This window comes from Oncorhynchus mykiss, chromosome 28 (assembly GCF_057628025.1).
Source record: "Oncorhynchus mykiss isolate SJ-2025 chromosome 28, ASM5762802v1, whole genome shotgun sequence".
Classification (NCBI taxonomy): Eukaryota; Metazoa; Chordata; class Actinopteri; order Salmoniformes; family Salmonidae; genus Oncorhynchus; species Oncorhynchus mykiss.
In genome coordinates, this window is record NC_143049.1 from 23,755,666 (window position 1) to 23,781,484 (window position 25,819).

Below are 25,819 nucleotides of genomic sequence, written 5' to 3' on the forward strand. Positions count from 1 at the left end.
ATTTTTTCTGCACAGATTTGAAGTCATCTGTTCAGATGGAGGTATACACATCGTTCCTGTTCCTCTTCAATAGACACTGTTGGTAATTAGTTAGTGATAGACGTATGGGTTTCTGTGGACGCGGTCGTTGGGATTTCTCAGAAACACAGACAAACTCCAATTACATTTTTACACCTACTTCGGAGAGTCCATTTTGTGGCCTTGAATTCCCCTGAGAAATGTGGAAATTTCACATGGTAGCTAGCTACATTTGAACAGTAGCAGGTGTGAGAAGGTTCCGTTCTCTTGGGTGTTTAGGCAGTGAAGCTTTGTGGTATGTTATTTCACATGCATCCAGAAATATATCTGTTAACTCTGCACCTACATCTCTGTGTAGTCTACCATTCCACAGTACAGTGCTATCACGGGATGGGAAAAAGTTATATTCTTCTCAGCATTGACGATTAATGATAGACGCTCCAGTGATGACACTCAAGCTTAGTTGATTCTCTTTTTCAAAAGAACTTTAAGTCCCTGTATTTCAGTGTTGGAAATGATGAGTAATACATTGCACCGGATAATTTTGTTCCTGCCTCCTGTAATCTTTGTATGGGAAATTGGAGGGATTCAGAAGGAGCTGAGCTGTTCACTCACTCACTCCCCAGTCAATTAGCCAACTGGCACACAGTTTCTTACTGGAGCTCAGCTACCCATATGTTGTACATAAACAATGAATACATTGATTGTGAAACAGCATAGGGTGCCATTTGGGACCCCGATCATTGACTGACTTGCTTTCGGCATAGTAAATAAACCTCTGGGAATAGTGCCTCCTTTGGACTCAACCTTGTTAGTCCATGGAGATTGATTAAGCCTGAAGGGCCCCTATAGCACTTTCCACTAATGCTCAGTGACATGTGGGCATGACCTATGCGATCTGCTTTCTTCCTAACTACTCTGTACCAATGCACCACCCAGACATCCATTTTTAATCACCTATGCAATCTGCTTTCTTCCTAACTACTCTGTACCCTGTTCACTATATAGTTCACCATGGACCCTAGTTAAAAGTAGTGCACTATATAGCAAATAATGTGCCATTTGGGACGGAAGCATCTCACCAGTAGGAAAAGGTCACATCCTGCACCAGACATCCTGGAGGAGCAGTGAGGCAGTTTAATGGACACAAGGCAGTGCACTTTGTATTGTTACATACTTTTATATAATTATTTTTGCTAGATTAGGTAGGCTATCATGCTTGGTTTCAATGTGATGATTATTTATTGGGCAAGGGAATTAAATGCCACATACATCACTGGTGTTTGTTTTTTAAAAGCAATATTTGTTATGTAATTTAGTTATAGTAGGCTTTGTTTTATGACAAGGTAAGGGATTCACCTTCCCCAGTTTTGCATGTCAGTGGATAATGTAGGCGTAGTTGTTTTTAATCATATTTTCTCCCCCTTTTATTCTAATTCAATATTTACAAACCAAATCTGATATAATTGAAGATATTTTCAATAACATGCATTGGAGTGAAAATCCATTGTTTGGTGCTTAGCAGAGGACAACTCTGCCCTCTACAGACGAGCTGTGTTGACTTCACCTTATTTTCTCTGGGCTCAACAGAGTTGATGTTAATTCATTTTCCTACCTAAAACTGATTCCTCTCTGTGTCAGTGGGATCAACAATACAGCTGTGTCTCGTGAGGATCTGTGTTTGGTTAGGCAGCTGACTTGTATCAGTCATAATGAGGCCTAAGCAAAAATCAGTTCACTTCCCTATGGCTTCCTCTCATTGCATACAAAAGGTGGTGTATAAAGTTTCAAGAGTTAAGAGAAATGTTCAATATAACCTCTTCCTTGTTTAACAGATTTTCCTAATTTACCGCGGGATCTTCTGTCCTGCTTCGTCCTTCTGAAGTGTCTCTCTTGTCCCCTACAGATGTGAAGGGACCACCCACACACCGCTTTTCCTGCGGCCAGTCACCCTACTCCGAGACCAGTATGTGGGAGAGGAAGTACTGCATCCTGACTGATAGCCAGCTCATCCTGCTCAACAAGGAGGAAGAGGTGAGTGAAGTTCCTCCTAATACTACCCCTACGCACACACACACTTTCAGGGACAAAGGAAGGTGTGCATTGTAGGGTGCTCCACCTTGCATCTCTAAAAATCAATCCCGGCTTCTGTGTGTGCAGAAAAAATTATTAATTAAAGATCAGACCTAAATGTCCTATATTTCCCTGGTTGATAAAGTTCCTAAGCTACTGTGAAAACGATTACGGTTTCAGTATACATACTATAGAAAACATTATTTGCTGATGATGCCTTATTAATAGGGTGAGTGCTATTTGGAATCATTGGGATGCCCCTGCCCATAACCCTAACCCTTAGCTATTTTAAATGTCAACTTCAATGGGGTAGGGATGTCCCAAGGATCCCGGAAAGCACGGACCCTACTAACAGTGCCTCCCGTCTCCCCCTCTTTGTGATTCTCAGATGCCAGGTGAGGTGGTTGATGGTCCTACAGAGTCATCGAAGGGCAGGAGCCTACGTAGGACAGTCAGTGTCCCTTCAGAGGGACAGTTCCCTGAGTTCCAGGCAGAGGGCGCCCCCATGCTAGGTAAGACACACCACAGACTAGAAAGGAGAGGAGCCTCTGCAGTTACCGATCTGTTACACAATTCACTGACTAATGGGACAGGGAAACTTTGGCTGTCTCCCACATGGCACCTTAGTGTTTCTTTTTATTTTTGATGTATTATTTATTTATTTGTAATAATGACAATTACAACAATACTGAATGAACACTTATTTTAACTTAATATAATACATCAATTTAGCCTCAAATAAATAATGAAACATGTTCAATTTGGTTTAAATAATGCAAAAACAAAGTGTTACCTTTATTTAACTAGGCAAGTCATTTAAGAACCAATTCTTATTTTCAATGAAGGCCTAGGAACAGTGGGTTAACTGCCTTGTTCACGGGCAGAACGACAGCTTTGTACCTTGTCGGCTCGGGGATTCGATCTTGCAACCTTACGGTTTACTAGTCCAACGCTCTAACCACTAGGCTACCTGCAGTATTCGCTTGTGTTTGAGGACTTCTTGTAGGTTTTTAAATGCATACAGACTCATCTGAACATTACTAACTGGTGCAACAAGAATTAAACTTGTCTACACAATGGCTCAGGACCATAGAGAAACGTTGAAATTCCTGATATGGGTGATGGTGGTGATTTGATCTCCATCTCCGTATCCCTCCTTGAGTTCGTATTACACACTCTGCGACAAAGGAGTAGTCTGCAAGTATGAAGAACAATATCACAGGCATCGGTGGATTAAAAAGAACTGCAAGCAGCGTCCGTTACATAACCGCGGCAGAGCTTTTTAGAAAATATGACATAGCTGCAGTAGGGAGTGTTATTATCAACTGAAATATCTTAATTATCTGATGATGAGTCTGTGGACTGCTGCTGCCCTCTTCCAGCCTGGTCTGTGACAAACAGCTGTAAGCTCCCAAAGGGAACAAAATGACAAGTTATTAGCATAGGGTAACCTTGCAGTAATAACAGAAAGGACTGACAACTATGTTAAATGTCTTGTATCGGTTTTCCTGAGGGTTTCGTTTCATTTAGGCCGGTTAGTGGAGATGTTCTACTGCTGGCGTCCGTAGGACGGGAGATGTTCTGTGGTGTAGGTGTCTTAGAGAATGTATAGACGGAGACAAAGCACCCAGTGTCTAACCTCTATCCATCCATCTCACGTGGTCTGAGTAGCATGACTGACCCCAGTGCCTTGACGTGGGCTTTTCCCAGCCAGGGCATTCACTGAGGGAATCTGCGGGGGTGCAGCTGCTAGCTGGAGGGGTGCTGGGCTGGGGGGTCAGTAGGAATAGGGAAGGGGTCATTGGGCTGGTTGTATTGTGACAGCAGCTGATGGGTAGAGGAATGAGGACGGACATGGGTTGCCTCCCAAATGGCACACTATCCCCTATATAGTGCACTACTTTTGACCAGAGCCCTGGTCAAAAGTATTCAGTATATAAAGGAATAGGGTGCCATTTGAGACACCGGCCCTGTAACTGTGGGAGTTAGTCATTCTCATGACCCTCTTAATGTTCTCTGTCCTGCCCTAAAATGGGGGAGAGAGGGTTATTTATATGTTAATCTATAGTTTGCTTTGACAAAAGTGCCCCCAATGCTAGGTTCCAGGCCAATGCTAGGATTCTATGGGCATTCAACAATCATTTTGATTGACATATAAAGCAAACAAAAAAAAAAAGAGGAGGAAACTTTGAGATCAATAGAAAGCCTTCCTTCTTAGATATTGTCCATTATTTCACTTTGTTTACAAAGTATGGTGTTGCGAGAGATAAACGTAATAGAGATTTATATAATATAAGTATGTGGAGACCCCTTCAAATTAGTGGATTCGGCTATAATTTTTTTCCATTGCTGACACGTGTATAATATCGAGCACACAGCCATGCAATCGGCATAGAAATACATTGGCTGTAGAATGGCCTGTAATGAAGAGCTCAGTGACTTTCAATGTGACACTGTCATAGGATAACAGCTTTCCAACAAGTCAGTTCGTCAAATTTCTGCCCTGCTAGATGTTTCAGTAACCTTTTAAGTGCTGTTATTGTGAAGTGGAAATGTATAGGAGCAACAACGGCTCAGCCGCGACATGGTAGGCCACACAACGGGACCGCCGAGTGCTGTAGCACGTAGCGCGTAAAAATCAGTCCTCAGTTGCAGCACTCACTACCGAGTTCCAAACTGCCTCTGGAAGCAACTTCAGCACAACAACTGTTCGTCGGGAGCTTCATGAGATGGGTTTCCATGGCCGAGCAGCCACACACAAGCCTAAGATCACCATGTGCAATGCCAAGCATCGGCTGGAGTGGTGTGAACCTCGCTGCCATTGGACTGAAGCAGTGGAAATGCATTCTCTGGAGTGATGAATCACACTTCACCATCTGGCTGTCTGATGGTTGAATCTGGGTTTGGCGGATGCCAGGAGAACGCCAACTGTAAAGTTTTGTGGAGGAGGAATAATGGTCTGGGTGGATTTTCATGGTTCGGGCTAGGCCCCTTAGTTTCAGTGAAGGGACATCTTAACTATACAACATACATTCCAGACGATTCTGTGCTTCCAACTTTGTGGCAGCAGTTTGGGTAAGGACCTTTCCTGTTTCAACATGACAATGCCCCTGTAAACAAAGCAAGGTCTGTACAGAAGTGGTTTGTCAAGATCGGTGTGGAAGAACTTGACTGGCCTGCACAGTCCTTAACTGACCGTAACCCCATTGAACACATTTAGGTTGAATTGGAATGCTGACTGCAAGCCAGGCCTAATTGTCCACCATCAGTGCCCGACCTCACTAATGCTCTTCTGGCTAAATGGAAGCAAGTCCCCACAGTAATGTTCCAACATCTAGTTGAAAGCCTTCCCAGAAGAGTTGTTATAGCAGCATAAGGGGGACCAACTCCATGTTGATGCCCATGAGTTTGGAATGAGATGTTCGACAAGTGGGCACCTTTGGTCGTGTAGTATACGGTGCATTTGGAATGTATTCAAACCCCTTAAAGAAAAGGCTGTATCTCACAGACACTGACAGAGGAACTCTGCCTAGAAGGCCAGCATCCCGTAGTCGCCTCTTCACTGTTGAGTTTGAGACTGGTGTTTTGCGGGTACTATTTCATGAAACTACCAGTTGAGAACTTGAAGCGTCTATCTCAAACTAAACACTAATGTACTTGTCCTCTTGCTCAGTTGTGCACCGGGGCCTCCCACTGTTTATATTCTGGTTAGGCCAGTTTGCACTGCTCTGTGAAGGGAGAGGTACACAGCGTTGCACCAGATCTTTAGTTTCTTGGCAATTTGTTGCATGGATTAGACTTCATTTCTCAGAACGAGAATAGACTGATGAGTTTCAGAAGAAAGTGCTTTGTTTCTGGCCATTTTGAGCCTGTATTCGAACCCACAAATGCTGATGCTCCAGATACTCAACTGGTCTAAAAAAGGCCCGTTTTATTGTTGCTTTAATCACAGTTTTCAGATGTGCTAACATAAATGTAAAATGGTTTTCTAATGATCAATTAGCCTTTTAAAATGATAAACTTGGATTAGCTAACACAACGTGCCACTGGAACACAGGAGTGATGGTTGCTGATAATGGGCCTCTGTTTGCTTATGTAGACATTCCATTAAAATAATTCAGTTTCCAGCTACAGTAGTCATTTACAACTTTAACAATGCCTCCACTGCGTTTCTGATCAATTTGATGTTATTTTTATTTTACAGTTTTACTGAGTTACAGTTCATATAAGGAAATCATTCAATTGGTATAAATTCATTAGGCCCTAATCTATGGATTTCACATAGCTGGGAATACAGATATGAATCTGTTGGTCACATAAATAGCAGGAGCATGGCTTTGAAAACCTGTTTTTACCACGACAAATCTCCTTCAGGCTGTTGATTGTGACCTGTGGAATGTTTTCACACACTTCAATGGCTGTTCGAAGTTGCTGGATATTTGCGGGTACTGGAAGACGCTGTTGTGCACCTCGATCCAGAGCATCCTCAATGGCTTACATGTCTGGTGAATATTCAGGCCATGGACGAACTGGGACATTTTCATCTTCCAAGAATTGTGTACAGATCCTTGCGACATGGGGCTGTGCATTATCATGCTGAAACATGAGGTGATGGCAGCAGATCAATGGCATAACAATGGGCCTCTTGACGCTGTATCTCTGTGCATTCAAATTGCCATGATAAAATGCAATTTTTGTTGTCTATAGCTTATGCCTGCCCGTACCATTACCCCACCAGCATCATGGGGCCCTCTGTTCACAACATTGACATCAGAAACCAGCTTGCCCACACGATTACAATAAAAAAGGTTTGCGGTTGTGTGGCCGGTTCATTGTACTGCCAAATTCTCTAAAAAGACGTTGGAGACTGTTTATGGTATGGAAATGTTCCCTACAACTTTGTGGCATTGTGTTGTGACAAAATTACACATTTTAGAGTGTATTTTAATGTCCCCAGCACAAGGTGCACCTGTGTAAAGATCATGCTGTTTAATCTGCTTCTTGACATGCCACACCTGTCAGGTGGATGGTTTATCTTAGCAAAGGAGAAACGCTAACTGACAGGGATATTAACAAATTTGTGTTCAAAATTGGAGAGGAAGTTTTTTGTGTGTATGTAATATTTCTGTGGTCATTTATTTTCAGCTCATGAAACATGGGACCAACAATTTACTTGTTGTGTTTATATTTTGGTTCAATGTGTGTATATGTAATATATACAGTTCCTTCAGAAAGTATTCAGACCCCTTGACTTTTTCCACATTTTATGTTACAGCCTTATTCTAAAATTGATTAAATCGTTTTTTTACCTCATCAATCTACACACAAAACCCCACAATGACAGCGCAAAAACAGCTTTTTAGAAATGTTTGCTAACTGAAATATTACATTTTATTTAAGTATTGCAGCATTGATTATTCTTTGGTATGACGCTTGGCACACCTGTATTTGGGGAGTTTCTCCCATTCTTCTCTGCAGATCTTCTTAAGCTCTGTCAGGTTGAATGGGGAGCGTTGCTGCACAGCTATTTTCAGGTCTCTGCAGAGATGTTCGATCAGGTTCAAGTCCAGGTCCTGGCTGGGCCACTCAAGGACATCCAGAGACTTGTCCCGAAACCACTCCTTCATTGTCTTGGCTGTGTGCTTCGGGTCGTTGTCTTGTTGGATGGTGAACCTTCGCCCCAGTCTGACGTCCTGAGCGCTCTGGAGCATGGTCTGAGAGTCTTTAGGTGCCTTTTCGCAAATGCCAAGCGGGCTGTCATGTGCCTTTTTACTGAGGAGTGGTTTCCGTCTCGCGAATCTACCATAAAGGCCAGATTGGTGGAGTGCTGCAGAGATGGTTGTCCTTCTGGAAGATCTCCTCAGAGGAACTCTGTCAGATTGACCATCAGGTTCTTTGTCACCTCCCTGACCAAGGCCCTTCTCCCCCAATTGCTCAGTTTAGCCATTTTATGAATGATTGAGGCGACCTTCAATGCCCCAGAAATGTTTTGGTACCCTTCCCCAGATCTGTGCCTCGACACAACCCTGTCTCAGAACTCTACGGACAATTCCTTCGATCTCATGGCTTGGTTTTTGCTCTGACATGCACTGTCAACTGTGGGACCTTATATAGACAGGTGTGTGCCTTTCCAAATCATGTCAAAACAATTGAATTTACCACAGGTGGACTTCAATCAATTTGTAGAAACACCTCAAGGATGATCAATGGAAACAGGATGCACCTGATCTCAATTTCGACTCTCATAGCAAAAGGGCTGAATATTTGTTTTTTTATTTTTACTCTATAATGACGAAGCGAAAACAGGTTTTTAGAAACTTTTACAAATGTATTAATGTGTGTAGATTGCTCAGGATTTTTATGTGTATATATATATAATCCATTTTATAATAAGGCTGTAATGTAACAAAATGTGGATGAAGTCTAGGGATCTGAATACTTTTCGAAGGCTGTGTGTGTCTGTCTTTCTCTGTGTCTGTCTAATTTATCACACTTTTCATCTCTTTTTAGATTCCTAGGGACATAGCCTATTTTGTTGTTTAGTTTTTACAAGAGACTTAATAGGGGTCACATACATTCACACCCTTGAAATACTTTTCCACCATGTTGTTCTATTCCGCCACCATTGGCAGTGTTTAATGACTAGGTTTTGTGACACATGATACTGAATTGCATTGTTAGAGAAAAGTTAGTATCATTGCTGGTACTTCCCTGTGTTAACATCAAATCATCTACAGGTTTTTAAACACTGCATGGGAAGCATTCTCACCTTTTTGTTGTTTGTGTATATAAGAGTATTTGAATTAAAGCGTTTCCACTTTTTTTTAAATTTATATTTTATTTATTTTTGGTACTCCACCTATGACCTTGTAGTTACGAGGTTAATAAAGTCAGCAGAAACCTTAGGTTGTTGCGTCACGAAGATTACTGATATTTAAAGCATTAAACACAGAGAATCTCACTGCCGATAGACTGCCGATAGGTTCTTAATCACAGTGGGAGGCTGTTCCTTCTCTTGCTAAAATTAAATCGGTAGCTACTGCGTGCCAAGCCGGTAGCGACGAATCTACCATTTCTACTTGTAGAATCGTAATGCTAAACAGTAGCCAACAACTTGAATTTGAGCCAATCCAAAGTCATGAACCCCCAGGTGGGGGAGCCAACAGGAGTGACAACAGAAAGGGATAAATAGGGCATTTCTCCGTACATCCACGGATGAGCCACAATAAATGAGCTAGTTTTCATGAAACAGCTGCCTGTATTTTCTTCCGAGTTAGTGCAGTGTCCTTAGCTGGCTATCTGGCTACAGTATGTTGTGCTAGCTAACTATATGGTAACATTAGCTAGCTAAACATTTAGCTATGGGCTGGCACTGGCAGTATGGGATTATGTAAAGTGAATAAAAATAAAACATTGTCATCTTGCTCGGTAGTTATCTAGCTGTGGCCATCTGGCTAGTATCACCAATGACTTCTACAAAATAGCAACATTAGCACAGCTAGCTAGCTAATCTTGGAATAAACAACACACACGGACATGTATTGCCAAGCAACGCTACTGGCACCTTCTGGTTTGGAGTATTTTAACAGGGCTGTGTGGCTGACGACTTCAAGGTCTTTGCTGTGTGATCACAAAATAGATGGACTGCCGACATGGTTCAGGGGTGCCTAAGTACTGTCGGTAGGCAAGCATTTGACAATCCTACCGGTATGTCAAAGCTTTTAAGGCTGTGTGTGTGTGAGTTTACAGAAAATTACTTTTCCAGCTTTTCATGCTGGAATGGAGGCATTTTGACGTGACATTTCGGCAGAGTAATACATTTGTTGACAAGTTTATATCCATTCAATCTACAAAGATCTTGTGATGTGATGTGATCCCATCAACTCTCCTGACTGAGAACATTCAAAATGTGTGCAATCTACCGTGAATAATCTTCTGATCATATGCCGCACACCCCCTTTTTACTGGGGCGACGGAGGGGGCAGAGGGTTTGCTCTGGCAGGGAAGTTCCACACGTCTTGAGAACGGTATGTGGGCTCTCAGATGGAAGGGCTGCTATTGTTGTGCTAATTTCAAAAGACTTATAGAGAACAGAAAGGCTGTGTGGGGTTGACTGGCTTGGGCTCAGGCTTTTCTGCATTCCTGCATGTCTTGAAGGGAGGCGAACTAACAGCCAAGGACGAGATAGTAGCCTAAGCGAGCACCAGGATCTTGTGAAATTGCCTGATTATATTTTCTGCAGAATGGATTGTAAAACTATGGATTGTAAAACAATTTCTGGATTGTAAAACAATGGAATTCATATGGGGTAGGTTCAAGTTGTTTTAATGTTTTACTTAGAATAGAAAAAGAGCAATCGCGTAAGAACTCTCGCAGCACTACTCGGGAGGACCCTGTCCAACTTTTCCATGCGCAACTAGTTACTTTTGCCCACTCAACAACACCTACATTCATTTGTTTTGGATGTTCAATCAATTTGTCTAGTGTTCGGTCAGAAACGCTTAGGCTACGCCCCTGTTGGTATCTATACTTTGTAAGATGCAGTGTAACATCATGTGGCTACAATGTAGAAACATTGTTGTAACTTTGTAGCGTGTTGACAAATACGTGATATTCTCGTTATGTCATCTGTCAAATTATTTCATTGATCTATTATCCTACACCTAGGTTATTGTTGGTTATCTGGCAACCTTAAAGGCCCAAATGCAGCCATGTTTATATCAATATTAAATCATTTCTGCATAACAATTAAAGGAAAACTCCACCCAAAAACTATATTTTGGTGTTTGTTTCATTTGCCCATTTGCCCAATTTTCTAGATATGTCACTTTTCAAAATGCCTAAATCTCATCCGTATGATGCATTTTGCATCATATTATGCTGCGTTTTGCAGCTTTTGCTGTTGACAATTTCATTATTTCACTTATTTATTTTATCATTTATTTCTAATCATTATGAATTATATTTGTCAAATAGCAGCCCGTAGAATCTGTCAACTCTGTTACAACTCTTTTTACTTACATTCTCACCATGGGGGAAAACAATTCTCTGTCATGACATTTCTGTAAATTACTCTGCTCACAGCCAATGTTTATTGTATTTTGTTACCACAGTTGGGCATTTCCACAAGGACGTATTTTCACATTCATAAATAAAATAAAATGTCAATACAGAGAAGTGTCAGTAGGGGCCACAAAGCATTCGTGTGAAAATAGACAGGGCATGGAAACCATTCTTATTATTTTTATTTGATTTAACCTTTCATTTAACTAGGCAAGTCAGTTAAGAACAAATTCGTATTTACATTGACAGTTCAGAACGACCAGATTTTCACCTTATCAGCACGGGGTTTCGATCCAGCAACCTTTCAGCCCAACACTCTAACCACTAGGCTACCTGCCTCCCCTAAATTTAACAGTGATTACGGATAAAGCCAAGAGCATTGCTGTGTTACTTGGACATCAGACTGGTTCCATGGGTTGATGGGGATTCCTTGAATAGTTGTTGTGTTACAGACTGTTTACATTTGGACAATGGATACATCCAATTGGATGCACCCATTCAACATGTTTTTGGGTCGTAATAATATTTTCAGAAACTTCCAAATTGTAATTTCTGTGTCTGAATACATTCCCTCTAGATATAGTGTTTTGAAGAAAAAACTGTGATTCTGTGACACAAAGGCAGTGGCTCACAATAGTGGCACATAAGTGGTTTATCTCCTATCTTTACCTTAATGGAAGATTTCAGTGTTTTTGTATAAAGCACTTCACGCTGTATTAGTACATCTAGGTTTTGGCAAGGTGTGTTTGTTCTGGTTTATGATTGGACAGGGAATGAACAGATGGTGTGTTTTAATGTTCCACACATTCTTCACACTATTGCCATGTGACATCTTACCATTGATAGACGCCCATTCCTACACCACCATGTCACTTGTGTAACAATGCGTGTTTTATGTAGCAAGTGTTGGTATTGTTTAGCTTTTTCCCCGTTGTGACAAGTTTTGATGACCAGCGCATAGTCTTAGTTTGCACTGTATGGATTATGTAAGAAATGCATTTCTATGGATGCTGCCCCCTGTAATCCTTTCTTAAGTAACCCTATAGACACTATACTTGGGTACTATAGTACGTTGTCATCAACTCGCCTGATTTTTAAATCTCTGATATATATTTAAATGTTTTATTTTATTTTTATCACCCAAAACATTCTACAGTAGACCGTGCTGTTATTATTTCAGGTTTTTCAATATCATCCAAACAATATCATGAATGAACACAGTCTACCCATAAGTTGTTGCAATGGCATTTTATCAAATGATGTGTCAATTCCTTCCTCGCTGACTGACTGTCGGTCTTGCCACGACAGCCTTTATCTAGCACAGTATGTCAAGGTCACTACTCAGGGCTGTCTACAGAAGCTGACTGCAGACTGTCTGGTGGGGAACTGTGCTGCCTGCAGACATGGTCCCATTCCAAATGGCACCCTATTCCCTATATAGTGTACTACGTTTGACCAGGGCCCATCCAGATGAATGCATTATATAGGGAATAGGGTGCCATTTGAAACACCTTGCCCCCTGCTGCATCCGTTCCTGAAAATCCAGTTAAACAATTGATTCGGTGCAGGCCTTCTTGAAATCAATATCTTGTTAAAAGATAAGTGCAGGGTTAAAATGCATTGCCTGCCACGCGGGGAAATTAGGCCCACGCTGTAATTAGAAGTGATGCTTATTTGGAGATTTCTATCAGAACACCGTTTATACCAGGTAGCCGCGAGCCTAATCATCTGGACCGGTGTTCAAAAAGGTTCTCAGAGTAGGAGTGTGGGGTTGGGATCCCCGTCCCCCCCTGTCCCCCCCGTCCTTTCATTGACTGTAACCTAAAAGGCAAAAGTGATTCTAGATTGTCCTTGTTTGCATGTAGAATACCTGGTATGGTAGGCTAGTTGTATGCTGTTTTTACTTCAGCGTGCTCCATCATCTCCAAACGTGATGGGGTAAGAAATCACAATGTAGCGTACGCCTCCATGCTATCGAACATATGGTTTCAATAGATCAAAATATATTTGATGCAACTAAAGGATAAAGATTCAAATGTCTTGAAAACATCATTCTTGTTTGCTACTCCTTTAGTCACTCACCACTTCATTGTGCTTGCGATATCTGAAGTATGGATGGTGATCATCAATAATTCATCTTTCTCAAGCACTTTGGGCTATTATTGAACTTAGCCCAGCCCCAAGTTTTTACTTACCTCGCAACGCCCACACCATTAATGCTACTGCATGATAAGGACTATGGAAATGATATTCCCTGTGGAAAATTCTGCAGTTTAAGTAACTTTCAGTGTTGGGTAACTTGGGTCACATGCTGCACAATGCACATAGTCAACAATTTAGGATTTCACTAGCTGAATTATGCAGCTGAATATGTACTAAAGCTCTGAGGTAGAGGACGAGGCACTGCTGCACTGTACACTGTCACCCTGGGGATTGCTGATCCACAAATCTGTGTTGTGCTCGTTGTTGTTTTTCATAGTTGAGTCTCCCAACCACTGCAGATTTCTTACCACCGAGTTATTGGACTAATACGAGATTGTTCAAGTAACAGCTTTTTAGCAAGGGTCTGGAGTTGTATCTGTGTGGAATGCTGCATAGTAACTTTATAGATGGACATGAACTCAGTCTTCTTTTTGCTGTGCATAAGGAGAAGTCTGGCGCTTGCATTTAAATAGTGGACATTTCACATTTTCTGATTCTATTTTCAGACAGTGGTGATTCACTGTAGCTTGTGGCAAACATTAAACTAGAGAACACATGGAGCCACTTGCAAATGTTAACTGTAAATGGTCAACAAATTGAAAGGGTGGCCTCTTGTAAGTATCTTCTGGATAGATGAAAAGTTTCAAACAGCACACATTTTTTTTCCTAAAAGCTGCAATTTTAATTTAGGTTTTTATTTCAGGAATAAAACCTGTTTCTCTACGTCAGCCAGGAAAGACCTTGTCCAAGGGACAGTTATTTATTTTTATCTGTGCTGTATTATGGTGATATTGTTTACATGCAAACCTCCTATAATGCTTCTTCGTCTTGGAACGAGCGGCAAAATACTTTTAAACTAGACGAGAGCATATCGCTTTTTCAATCTCAAGCTCTCATAGAGGATCATCTTGTTGACCATTGTGATTGTTTTTAGTGTATTGTATTGTGCTATTGTGTTGTGTACACACTGACTACTTCCTCTGACCTCTTGCCAGGTCCCCCTCGAAAAATCTGCTTCTAACCTCAAGGGCCATCTCCTGCTTAAATTATACTTGAGGGTTAATGGATTTTTGGTTTGGGAACTAAATGAACACCCTAACACCTTATCTACAGTATAATTATCCTAAATAGCATCTTGCAAGCTTCCGATACCCATCCCCCCCCTATGGGTTTCCAATCGCTCGCTCTCGTGCTCTGTCTCTCGCTCTCTCTCTCTCTCTGTCCCTCTCTAGGTCTCTCTCTTCCTCTCTCTCGCTCTCTTTTCTCTTCCTCTCTTTCATACACGATGAGAAAGCCCCCAGAGTTGTGTCCTACATCAGTCGAGTAAGGCAGCAAGTTATTTTGTAATTAGCCTTAAAGCGTGGCTCTAAATTTGTCCTGTGGTTCCAGCAGTGTGTGAGGTGGGCTGCATTTCAGCTGCAGTAGCTTCACCGGCAGATGCTATGGTACAGAAAGAGCAAAAAAGAGAAGGAGAGGAGAGAGAGACTGAAGAGGGAAGTACTTGCAGTTCTGTTTTATTCTGCTAAGAGGAACGATGGAGTGCAGTTACAGAAATTGATTGAATAAATGCGGTAAAATCTCTTCCGCTGCTGGCATGCCAAAAAGGAGGGAGAGAATAATGAAGTGAAGGTTAAGAATTGCTGCCGAGAGGAGAGAGTGAGAGGGAGAGGGAGAAAGATAGATAGCCGGAGTGGGACGAGAGACTGGGGGAGACCAGGGGAAGAATGGAGTGTTAGTTCAGGGAGAAATAGGTGGGATTCCAGACTGCAGGAACAAAACTAATTATTTCAAAAGACAGAGTGATTATCAATGGGATGGCTTCGCAGCACTGCAGAAGATGGACAGTTAAAGGGAAACGACTTTGCCTCATTGGCTGATGGTGATGGTCGGTGTTTAGCCAATCGGGTGCTGACCCTGTCCATCTCCTCCTCAGATGATGGGGAACAGCTGTGACCGAGGTACTGATTCACTCTCCTGTCTTTTTTTTCTCTCTAATTAGGGTCTATTGTTTAAAATTAAGTTGATTATCCATGCTTAATTCTCATGTGCGCAGTGCAGAGCACCATCGTTAAAAAGCCATTATGTTAGATTGTGAAGTTTTCTCTGTGCGGACTGCTGCTTGCACATCTTCTTTTCATTAGGGTCTGTACTGTATACATGTGATGCGTTTGGTAGCATGTCTTTCACAAACACTGAACATAATATTTGCCTAACTTCTTTGATCATATTTACTTTGTGCTGTTCGTCAGTGTCCATAGTTTATATTATACAGGATGTGCATGACGTTTGATGGGTGTCTCTCTCTCCCTTCAAGCCACCCCCAGCCAGAGAGCTCAGTCCTTCTGAATTATGATGCACGCAGCGTTTTAGACGGACCGGGCTGCAGACAGGGGTGCCAAGAGGACAGTGTCTGAGAGAGAACTTGATATAGCACTTTGAAAAGTAGCCTTTTTAATAATGCTGACTGCTGCATACTGTCTCACTTGTGCCAAAGTTTAATATGAAGGATAGATTACGGTGAGGCCTAGCTTTAGGGACAACCTGATCGAAACGTGGGATCTGACACGTGTTGCTCTAGTCTGGAGGTTATCTCCCGTTATCTGGTCTGCTAAAACTTGATATTTTACTTCAGATGGTTGTGGCTTGTTCTTTCACAGAGCATTCCTGTTGCACGGGGTTGATCTGCTCAAAAATGGAGCTAAACTTAGCTTCCAATCAATCGTTCTCTGGATATCAGCCAGGGATCTCAATGTGACGGATGGTTTGAGACTTCTGTATTTGGAAGATGTGGCTTGCTTTCTTGCTCTGTGCAACATTGGTAAGGCACTGACAGGCATTTGTCTTGTATGCAGCTGCAGTAAAAGCTGCACTAGCTGTGGAAGTCAAGGGATGTGTCCCAAATGACACCCTATTCCCTCAAAAGTAGTGCACTACATATGATGCCATTTTGAACGTAACCAGAGACTCGGGTATGAGAAATTAGAGGGTCTTTGTCAGTTGAGGGACTGCTCCAGCCTCCTGCCTCTAACCTCACCTGCCTGGGCACTGCTCCAGGAGGCTTGGCTGAGCTGACACTCCGGTGCCCAGGCTTACTGGGGCCTTGCAGCTGGAGTCCCATGTTGATGGCCCTGCCCTGCCTCTGTAAACTGAGACCACCGGAGGGAAAAATAAATGTGGGTTGAGTCCATCCTCATCCTTGACACAGATGGCCATAACCTCGCCGTACAGAGAGACTGCATAGTTTGTCAGGATGGACCAGAAATAACTGTCTTCTACAGAGAAACAGATTAATTTTGTCCTGTTGTTTATTCCATCCTGCCTGTTCAACGGGGATTACAGTGAAGCACAATCAGTGACCTTATAGCTGAAACCTCATTGTTAATGATTTACAAACCCCTCTGAATAGCATTCTGAGATGGATTTTTGTTGTTCTATTAATCATTTACATGAGTTCGTGGCATTCATTCAATGCCATAGCTTGTCTCTTGGGGGACCCCGACACAGACTCTTGGTGGCCTGAGGTAATTGCTTGATACAGCCCACCTCTGTCTCTGTCTGTGTGCTCTAGATGTCCTTGTGTACACCCATCACTCTGGCTCCCTCTCCCAAATGTTGCAGCATCTGTGTTCATAGAACTCAACCTCCACCAGTCCAGGTTTCAAGGCAGCTAGCTGTCTTTACTAATGTCTCTCGTGCTGGGGACTGGTCTAGGTTTAGTGCTACTGCCCCCGGACAACACATGCCCCTGGAGGTAGCGGTTCCATCACTCCCCTTCCCTCCTGTATCTCATCAATCTCCCCATCTCATATTTCGACCTGTACTTGTTAATATAACTTTTTTTTTTAATGTATAATGTCTCTCTCCCTCCCTCTCCCCCGCTCTCTCTCTCTGTTGTCCACAGAAGTGTCTGCTGAGAGGTCCCCCAGAAGGCGGAGTATCTCAGGCCTGGGGAGTTCAGAGAAGAACATATCCCTGGACGTACCCAACACATCCCCTTTCAAAGTACCGGTGAGTTCTGTTTTTATGATTCTAAAATGTGTTTATTATCCAAAGTACACCGATGTCCAACAGAAACTTGTCTTGCTTTATTCCAACCTCTCCAAAAAACACACACACACACTAGACATTTTAAGTGTCTTTGTACAGTAATTGTTATGTTTGAAGCAATTAGCACACCATTCATGATTTTGTGTTAAAGTGGTTTCAATCCATACTTTATATTCCTTTGATATCTCCTCTTGTTTGAAGCACATGGACAGACAGCAGAGCCAAGCCTGTAAGGCTTGTAGGTGGCTTCAACCTTGTTGTACCACCATGTCTCATACTATACATCTACATTCTGATTCATGTCATTCTGGTCTCCTCCTCAAAGTAAAGCTGTTCTTGTCATTATTGTGTTGGGCTAAGGAGGAGGGTTCATCCATAGGATTACCAAAATAACTACAATGGGGCAAAAAAGTATTTAGTCAGCCACCAATCGTGCAAGTTCTCCCACTTAAAAAGATGAGAGAGGAATGTAATTTTCATCATAAGTACACTTCAACTATGACAGACAAAATGAGAGAGAAAAAATTCCAGAAAATCACATTGTAGGATTTTTAATGAATTTATTTGCAAATTATGGTGGAAAATAAGTATTTGGTCAATAACAAAAGTGTATCTCAATACTTTGTTATATACCCTTTGTTGGCAATGACAGAGGTCAAACGTTTTCTGTAAGTCTTCACAAGGTTTTCATACACTGTTGCTGGTATTTTGGCCCATTCCTCCATGCAGATCTCCTCTAGAGCAGTGATGTTTTGGGGCTGTTGCTGGGCAACACGGACTTTCAACTCCCTCCAAAGATTTTCTATGTGGTTGAGATCTGGAGACTGGCTAGGCCACTCCAGGACCTTGAAATGCTTCTTACGAAGCCACTCCTTCATTGCCGGGCGGTGTGTTTGGGATCATTGTCATTCTGAAAGACCCAGCCACATTTCAACTTCAATGCCCTTGCTGATGGAAGGAGGTTTTCACTCAAAATCTCACAATACATGGCCCCATTCATTCTTTCCTTTACACGGATCAGTCGTCCTGGTCCCTTTGCAGAAAAACAGCCCCAAAGCATGATGTTTCCACCCCCATGCTTCACAGTAGGTATGGTGTTCTTTGGATGCAACTCAGCATTCAAACTTCAGACGGGCCTGGACATGTACTGGCTTAAGCAGGGGGACACATCTGGCACTGCAGGATTTGAGTCCCTGGCGGCGTAGTGTGTTACTGATGGTAGGCTTTGTTACCTTGGTCCCAGCTCTCTGCAGGTCATTCACTAGGTCCCCCCGTGTGGTTCTGGGATTTTTGCTCACCGTTCTTGTGATCATTTTGACCCCACGGGGTGAGAAACTTTTCTTATTGACCAAATACTTATTTTCCACCATAATTTGCAAATAAATTCATAAAAAATCTTACAATGTGATTTTCTGGATTTTTGTCTGTCATAGTTGAAGTGTACCTATGATGAAAATTACAGGCCTCTCTCATCTTTTTAAGTGGGAGAACTTGCACAATTGGTGGCTGACTAAATACTTTTTTGGCCCACTGTATAGACAAGTCATTTTTATGATCTCTATAGGTGTATCTAGACTAGTCTTGCCACAGATTCTCTGAGAATACGTCAGCATTCTTCTAATTTTCAGAGGTAGACTAGAAGTCTATAACCATCTCAATAATATTATTGTTAAGTAAATATGTAAGAGTGTTACGATGCGGTACGTTACGATGCGTTACGATGCAGTGCGTTACGATGCGGTACATTACGATGAGGTACGTTACGATGCGGTACGTTACGATGCGGTACGTTACGATGCGGTACGTTACGATGCGGTACGTTACGATGCGGTACGTTACGATGCGGTACGTTACGATGCGGTGCGATGCGGTACGATGCGGTACGGTACGATGCGGTACGATGCGGTACGATGCGCTACGTTACGGTACGTTACGATGCGGTACGTTACGATGCGGTACGTTACGATGCGGTACGTTACGATGCGGTACGTTACGATGCGTTACGTTACGATGCGGTACATTACGATGCGGTACGTTACGATGCGGTACGATACGGTACGATGCGGTACGATGCGGTACGATACGATGTGGTACGTTACGATGCGGTACGATACGGTACGATGCGGTACGGTACGGTAAGTTACGATGCGGTACGTTACGATGCGGTACGTAGATCTTTAGAAAACTTCTGCTTGCTAATCTGAGACGACGTGGGAGTATGCCTCTGAGGACTGTGGAAACGCAGACGCACACTTCTGATGATATTTATAACCAGAAGAATTAGGCCATGGCATGCATCATTGAAACTCGTACCTTTTGGCATGTTTATAAGACTTCTTGTTACGGGTTTAGAACATTTTGTTATAGATAGATGACTATCATGTTGATAGTTTCAGATTCACCAAAGGGTCTCGTGGGTAGCATCATCAGATAGGGGACTCATGTTTGTCTCCTCTTTGTTTGTCAGTTTCTAGACTAGCTATTTTACCTGCACACTGATATGGGAATGTCAGAGAGGTTCAGGTTGTGTCTCAGAGTGGAGAGTACAGATGAAATCAGGTCCATGTAATCTTATTCATGATGATCTGAAAGGCAACACAGATCCTAGATCAGCACTCGTACGATGAGACGCTTTATGAATACAGGCACTTCCAGCCCTCAATACGAAGTAGCCTAGCGTCTGTCTACTTGATGGAAACTAACATCCTCCAACCTCGTGCTGTTTGTGGACCAAGTCAAAGTGAAGGCTGCTGTCCGGTTGTGCTGACACGACAGGCTTTATAAATGCAGGCACCCGGGGGAGCAGAGGGGAGAGGGTTGTGCTGTTGTTGTCTCTGACTGAAAATGAGCTGTTTAAGACACCTCCTCCACACTGCCAAGGTGAATGAGAATGTCGAAAAGCTGACAAAGACTTCCTGTGCTCGTCCTCTCTGTGGACGTACAACGATCCCTTGTTACCACTCTCCCCTTCTCTTTCTCCCCTTCTCTTTCTCCCCCTTTCTTTCTCCCCTTCTCTTTCTCCCCCTTTCTTTCTCCTTCCGTCTCTTTGTCTCTCTCTCGCGCCCTCTGCCTCTTTCTGTCTCTTTCTGTTTTTGTCTCGCTCTCTCTCGCTCTCTCTCGCTCTCTTTCGCTCTCTTCTCATCAAATCATGTACTGTATGTCATCGTCAGTCATTTTACACAGCGTTTCAACACCTAATATAGTGGAGTGCACTTCATAGTGTTTATAGCCGCTTTGCTAATAAGTAACATGGCTTCCCTGTGCAGACTTGGCAGTACTCTCTCACCGTCATAGAGGTCACAATATGCACTCAGTGTTGCATTACCATATCCTATATCAACATACAGGGTAAGCATTATACAGTAGTTGGAGTACAATAGATTTTCTTTTCCAAGATATACAATATCTGACTGACTAATTCCTTCTGCTGTCAAGGTCACACAATGGCCAAATTAGTGACAGGTTTCCACTGCCCCTGACATCCTGCTGATCTCTTCATGTCTTTTTTTCAACCATTTAGTTAAGTCATAAAATAATAATTACGTACTGTATATATCCTGATCATATTTTATTTTGTATCTCAACTGTTACTGTAAAACTAGCAGAAAACGCTAAAGGAAGTGATTGGGTGACAGACATTTAACCGCAGTATTAGTCATCTGTCTCAGCTCTGACTCAAGTCCCCTATTGGTTTCAATGTGTCTACTCTTTCTGACATTGTCATAGTATTCGGTCTGAGTGGGGTTGTTTCACAACCCGCCACACGCTGTTCAGTTTTCCGTGTTTCACCAGAGCATGACAATGGAATTCACTCCTCAACTTGGTCATTGTGGTCAGCTGGTCATTCACACTAGCTACTAATTCATAAAATTAGCGTATAGAAGTCTAAGACAGGAACAGTGTTGTACACAACGTCATTCTGTTCATATGTAGGCTACACATTACACAACAATTTGTTTGAAATTGACCTGATATAGTACGACCTGTGTGACACATTAGCCACTCATTGCCACAGCACCTCTCCCAATGCAAACACAGACTAGTTGCAACAACTGGTGCCCACAGTAGACACACAGCCAGACATAGTAACATGTGTGTCTCTGAGTGTAGCAGTTCTCCTGAAAGTAATTTCTTCTGTTGTACCCTTAGGGGTTTTTCAGCAAACGACTGAAGGGATCCGTAAAGCGGACGAAGAGTCAGACCAAACTGGACCGCAACACCAGCTTCAGACTGCCCTCCCTGAGACCTCCAGAAAATGACAGGTAAGCTATTCACTCTATCTCCTGCCATATTTCACCTTTCAGTAGCATGGAACTGCATCGACAATTCACATTGGTTGTCTTAATTCTGCCTCTCTGGGAGTGGATTTAGGCCTGAGGGACTGCTCCTGCTTCTGATCATCATTTGGTCATTCATTTTCACCACATAAAATATCCTCTTGGTCTTCCTTATGTGGTTCATTGCTGGTGGGTCATGGATGTCCTTTCATGATGATTTTAATAGATATATATGATCATGGAGATGTAGAGAGGCGAGCGGGGTGAGGTGGCTAGTCAGAAGTAATGATAGAGGGAGTGTTTCTCCTGTGGTGTGTGTTGTATTGTGGTGTGTGTTGTATTGTGGTGTGAATCACAAAGTGCAATTGCTACATTCATCTGTAATACCCTGTCTGTTGCGTGGGGTTGGTTACCAAGGTGCTGGTTTATACAGCGTTTGTACAGCCCTTTAAGAAACCCACATCTTACATTATGTTCCCATCCATTATCAGTCCTGAGTGCTATTCTGAGAAATCTGTCTTTAATTCCAGGATTATAAGCCTGGGAGATAATGGCATTACTGTAAGCCTGACTGATTTCTTCCCCACTCACATACAGTCAATATAATAGTAGAATTAGGCATTGTTGTATTCATGCATGGGAGACCCAGACCAAGACAGATGTAATCCTTTGTTTACAGTGTGCTACCCTCCCTTCCTTGTTGGTCTGAATAGTGGATAGCTAATGTTGATATGTTTGGGGTTCTCAACGCTCCAGTGAGTTGGCTGAACAGTATTGGTTTGAGGGGGGGGGGGGGGGGCTGCCTGCCTGCCTGCCCCCGCCTTCTTCCTTCCCCCTGCGGGGCCCTGCCTGGCGGGCTTCCTCGCTGCTCTGAGGAGGGGAGTCTCCCCCATGCTGGTCTCTCTGCTGCCTGGCGAGGGCCGAGTCACCCCGTGTTCATATGCAGCTCCATGCGCCAGGCAGAATATGCAGCGTCAGTACCATTACACAGATACTCACTCACTCACTCTCTGACTTTACTGTGCAGATTGTAGCCTACAGAGTTAGTGATGAACACAGGCTAGTGGCCATAGATACAGTACTTCTCTATCTTTATGCTAGTGGCTTAGTGGGTAGCTGGTAGGCTACATGCGTGGAGTACTGTCAGCTTTCCCTGGGATGACATGACATCTGTCACTGTGTGTGGCAGTACGCCCATGTGGGTGACGTCTGTCTGACCTGTGAGCCAGCGGAGTAGTGAAAGTGGACTTTAGAGGCTTTAGAGCCAGCAGGACTGGGGGATAATGGTCGGTGTGAGGATGAGCTGCAGCCTCTTTCTGCCATCGTTAACTAATGTCAGTGACTCCCAGTAAGGACCATACTACAGCATCAGCATGGCCGCCATGGCAACCAGCGCCACCTCGTCACTCCTCAGGAGGGCCAGGAATGCCCACCTGCCAAAGTCACTGCGCTTCAGGTAGGGCAGCATGATGGAAATAGAAGTCATTCTAGTTCTGTTGGCAGCATGTCTCCTCCTGGTTAGAGAATGCTGGGCCGAATGACCAGTGCATTGTTTGCTACATTTATAATGATCTGATTGGTAACAATCATATCTTTTGTTTTTATTTGATGTAGATGGGACATGTCTCCTCCGCTGTAAAATGTGATCTGTTATTTCATACAATTATAGACCGTTTTAGTCCCATCTGAACCGGCTTAATTTAAGAAATGAACTGCAGTTACGGCTTGCAATATCATGCCAGGTTGAATTGTATGTGATTCTGCTTGAAAGTACTACTAGTTCAATATCAGATAGCGTTTTGTTAATTCAAGGAGCTGCGGAGTGGTGGTGTGGTCAGAGCTAAGTCCGTTCCTCTCCTTCCTCCCAGCGGACGTATCAGATTTCCATCCTAATGCAGTGGACATAGTGAGGGCTGGCGTTCAGAAAGGCAACCTGATTAGTTTTCAAAAGACTTTGAGGATGACGACAGCAGCTCATTTTAAAAAGATTAGACTCCCTGAGAGAACATGCATGTCTTTAGACTTTTTCCACCACAAGTGCTCTGTGATGAATTTCAGTGTGTAGGCTTTCCACTTCTGTGCTGATAAAACACAGATTGTTCTCAACATAATGCGTCTTTCTCGAAACAGTGTTATGAGACGGCTCAAAGCGTAACAAATGACCTGTACGCCCACAATGTGTTTACGACTTAATGGAAAACTATGACTCACAGGTACAGATGTAAATAAATACCCAGGTAATGAATCACGTCAGTTTCATTGTTGTATACATCTGTGGAATCCTTGCTGGATTGAGAGGGCAGATCTGTTTCCGCCCAAACCCTTAATCTGGGTTTACATAATTCAGTTGGCGAGGCAGAGGCATGTTGCATGTTGAAGGCGGATGCCAAAAGATTACGTGGGCACATATGCACTCTGCAGCAGACTGAAGACACAGGCACGCACAATTGATGGATGTGTGCTAGTGAACAGTGAGGCGGCTACAGACTGAAAGAAAAGGACAGAGGAGTCGGCTTGCTCTCTCCTCTGTTGGCACTCATATTACTTGTTCCAGTGGTAGGCATCAGAAAATGTTATCCCTTTATATATGGGGATCTAAAGCAATCATGCTTTGGAAAAATACTGATGTTGCACAGCTGAGACGTAGTGTTCCAAATGGGACCCTATTCCCTACATAGTGCACTACTTTTGACCAGAAACCTATGGGAAAGGGAATAATAGGGTGCCATTGGGAATGCAACCATAGTAGATTTTTGGTCATCTTCATGCAAGTACTGTCCTCTAAGGAGATGAGTTGATAAGTAATGAGGAGTGGTATTGTGATGATGCTTGGCTGGTGAGGTAGGTAGGATGTTGTTTTATAGTTGTATGTAGGCTATGATGCTTTAACCCAGACATGGGCCAGATAATTAATAATGACTCTTTGCGAGGCTATTGTGGCCAATAGCAACATGGTATCAGGATATCAACTTAATTCTCCATATGCCTGAAAATACAAACTCATTGTGACAAATGACCATTCTATAGGCATAATCACACACACCATGTTTAAAGGGCCTCTCAGAAGGACTTTGAATGTCTATTCTTTTAACTGTTAGATTTGTCTACCTAAGTGGCCCTAAAAGAATGAGTAAGTTTACCAGACAAAATCTTATTTTTTTTATTACAATAATGCCTCCAGACTACTTCCTCCTGAAATGTCTCTGTCTTCGATAGCTCGTAAACACAATATTGATTGTCTGGAATCTCTCACTCACACTCAAGGGTGCACTGTAATTCAGAATAAACCACTTCAACTGCTTTCAATTAATATCTAGTATTAACCACTTCTACTGCCTACTTTTGTTGTCTTCTAAAAAATGAATGATTACCAACAACTGAAAGTGACAACAGATCAGAATCTAATTGCGATGATCTATCTATCCAAGTGATAATGCTTGTACATGTATCCATCCCCTAGGGATGACAGTGAATAAAATGGTCCTTGTCACTAAAGTGAATAAGATTTCTTGATCCCCGATTCTTAGAAGTCATCTGACATGTCAATTATGTAAGCCTACTGTTATTATATTGCTATGTGGCTGTTATATTATACATTTTGTGTTGTGCATTTTCAATAAGCATGCATTACTTTGCTAGACATTCAGTCAGTGATTATCCTTTGACCAACATTTCCCTTTCCTACCATTTGGCTGTTATGTAAGGGTCTATTTTTGTGTTCGAATTAGGGCTGTGATGATACCAGTGTCGCTCTATTTTTTTTACATTGCAAAAATGAAAACACGAAGCAGACAAGTCTTTGATCCTTTAAAAACCTGCTGTATGTAAAATATTGTTTGCTATAGCTTGGAGACGAAATAAATGTGACAACATAATGACGTTTGTTTCCAACATTATGGCTGTTTTCCTAAAGAAGTGAAGTCTGTTTTGTTTCCTTGCCACAACACTAATGCGTATTGCAATACTGGTATCTTCCCGGACCTAGTTATAATGTATTTTTCAGTTATCATGCGGTGTTGCATTTCGTAGTTGTTGCACTTTGAAGATGAATGATTTTCCAGTTGGAAAGCTAAACGACACCACTTCCATTCTCCTCCCTACCTGTAGAATTGTGCTCTGATGGAAAGGTACTTTTTCCT

The 25,819-nt window shown here is 42.6% G+C and overlaps 1 protein-coding gene across 22 annotated transcripts in view; it reads left to right on the plus strand.

Annotated features, from left to right (window-relative positions):
- The window catches only part of rasal2 (RAS protein activator like 2), an 83,499-nt gene that overhangs the window by 45,357 nt on the left and 12,323 nt on the right, over window positions 1-25,819 (plus strand). For 11 of the 22 annotated variants that reach the window (XM_021589521.3, XM_090226114.1, XM_090226112.1 and 8 more), the window contains 4 exons: window positions 1,925-2,052; window positions 2,480-2,603; window positions 17,258-17,364; window positions 21,553-21,665. In XM_021589521.3, the coding sequence (XP_021445196.1) occupies window positions 1,925-2,052; window positions 2,480-2,603; window positions 17,258-17,364; window positions 21,553-21,665 (472 nt within the window). Of the gene's footprint in view, window positions 1-1,924; window positions 2,053-2,479; window positions 2,604-9,670; window positions 10,400-14,521; window positions 15,315-17,257; window positions 17,365-21,552; window positions 21,666-25,819 lie in introns of those variants that run through there. The other 11 variants (XM_090226113.1, XM_090226111.1, XM_021589515.3 and 8 more) reach the window with 6 other exon arrangements.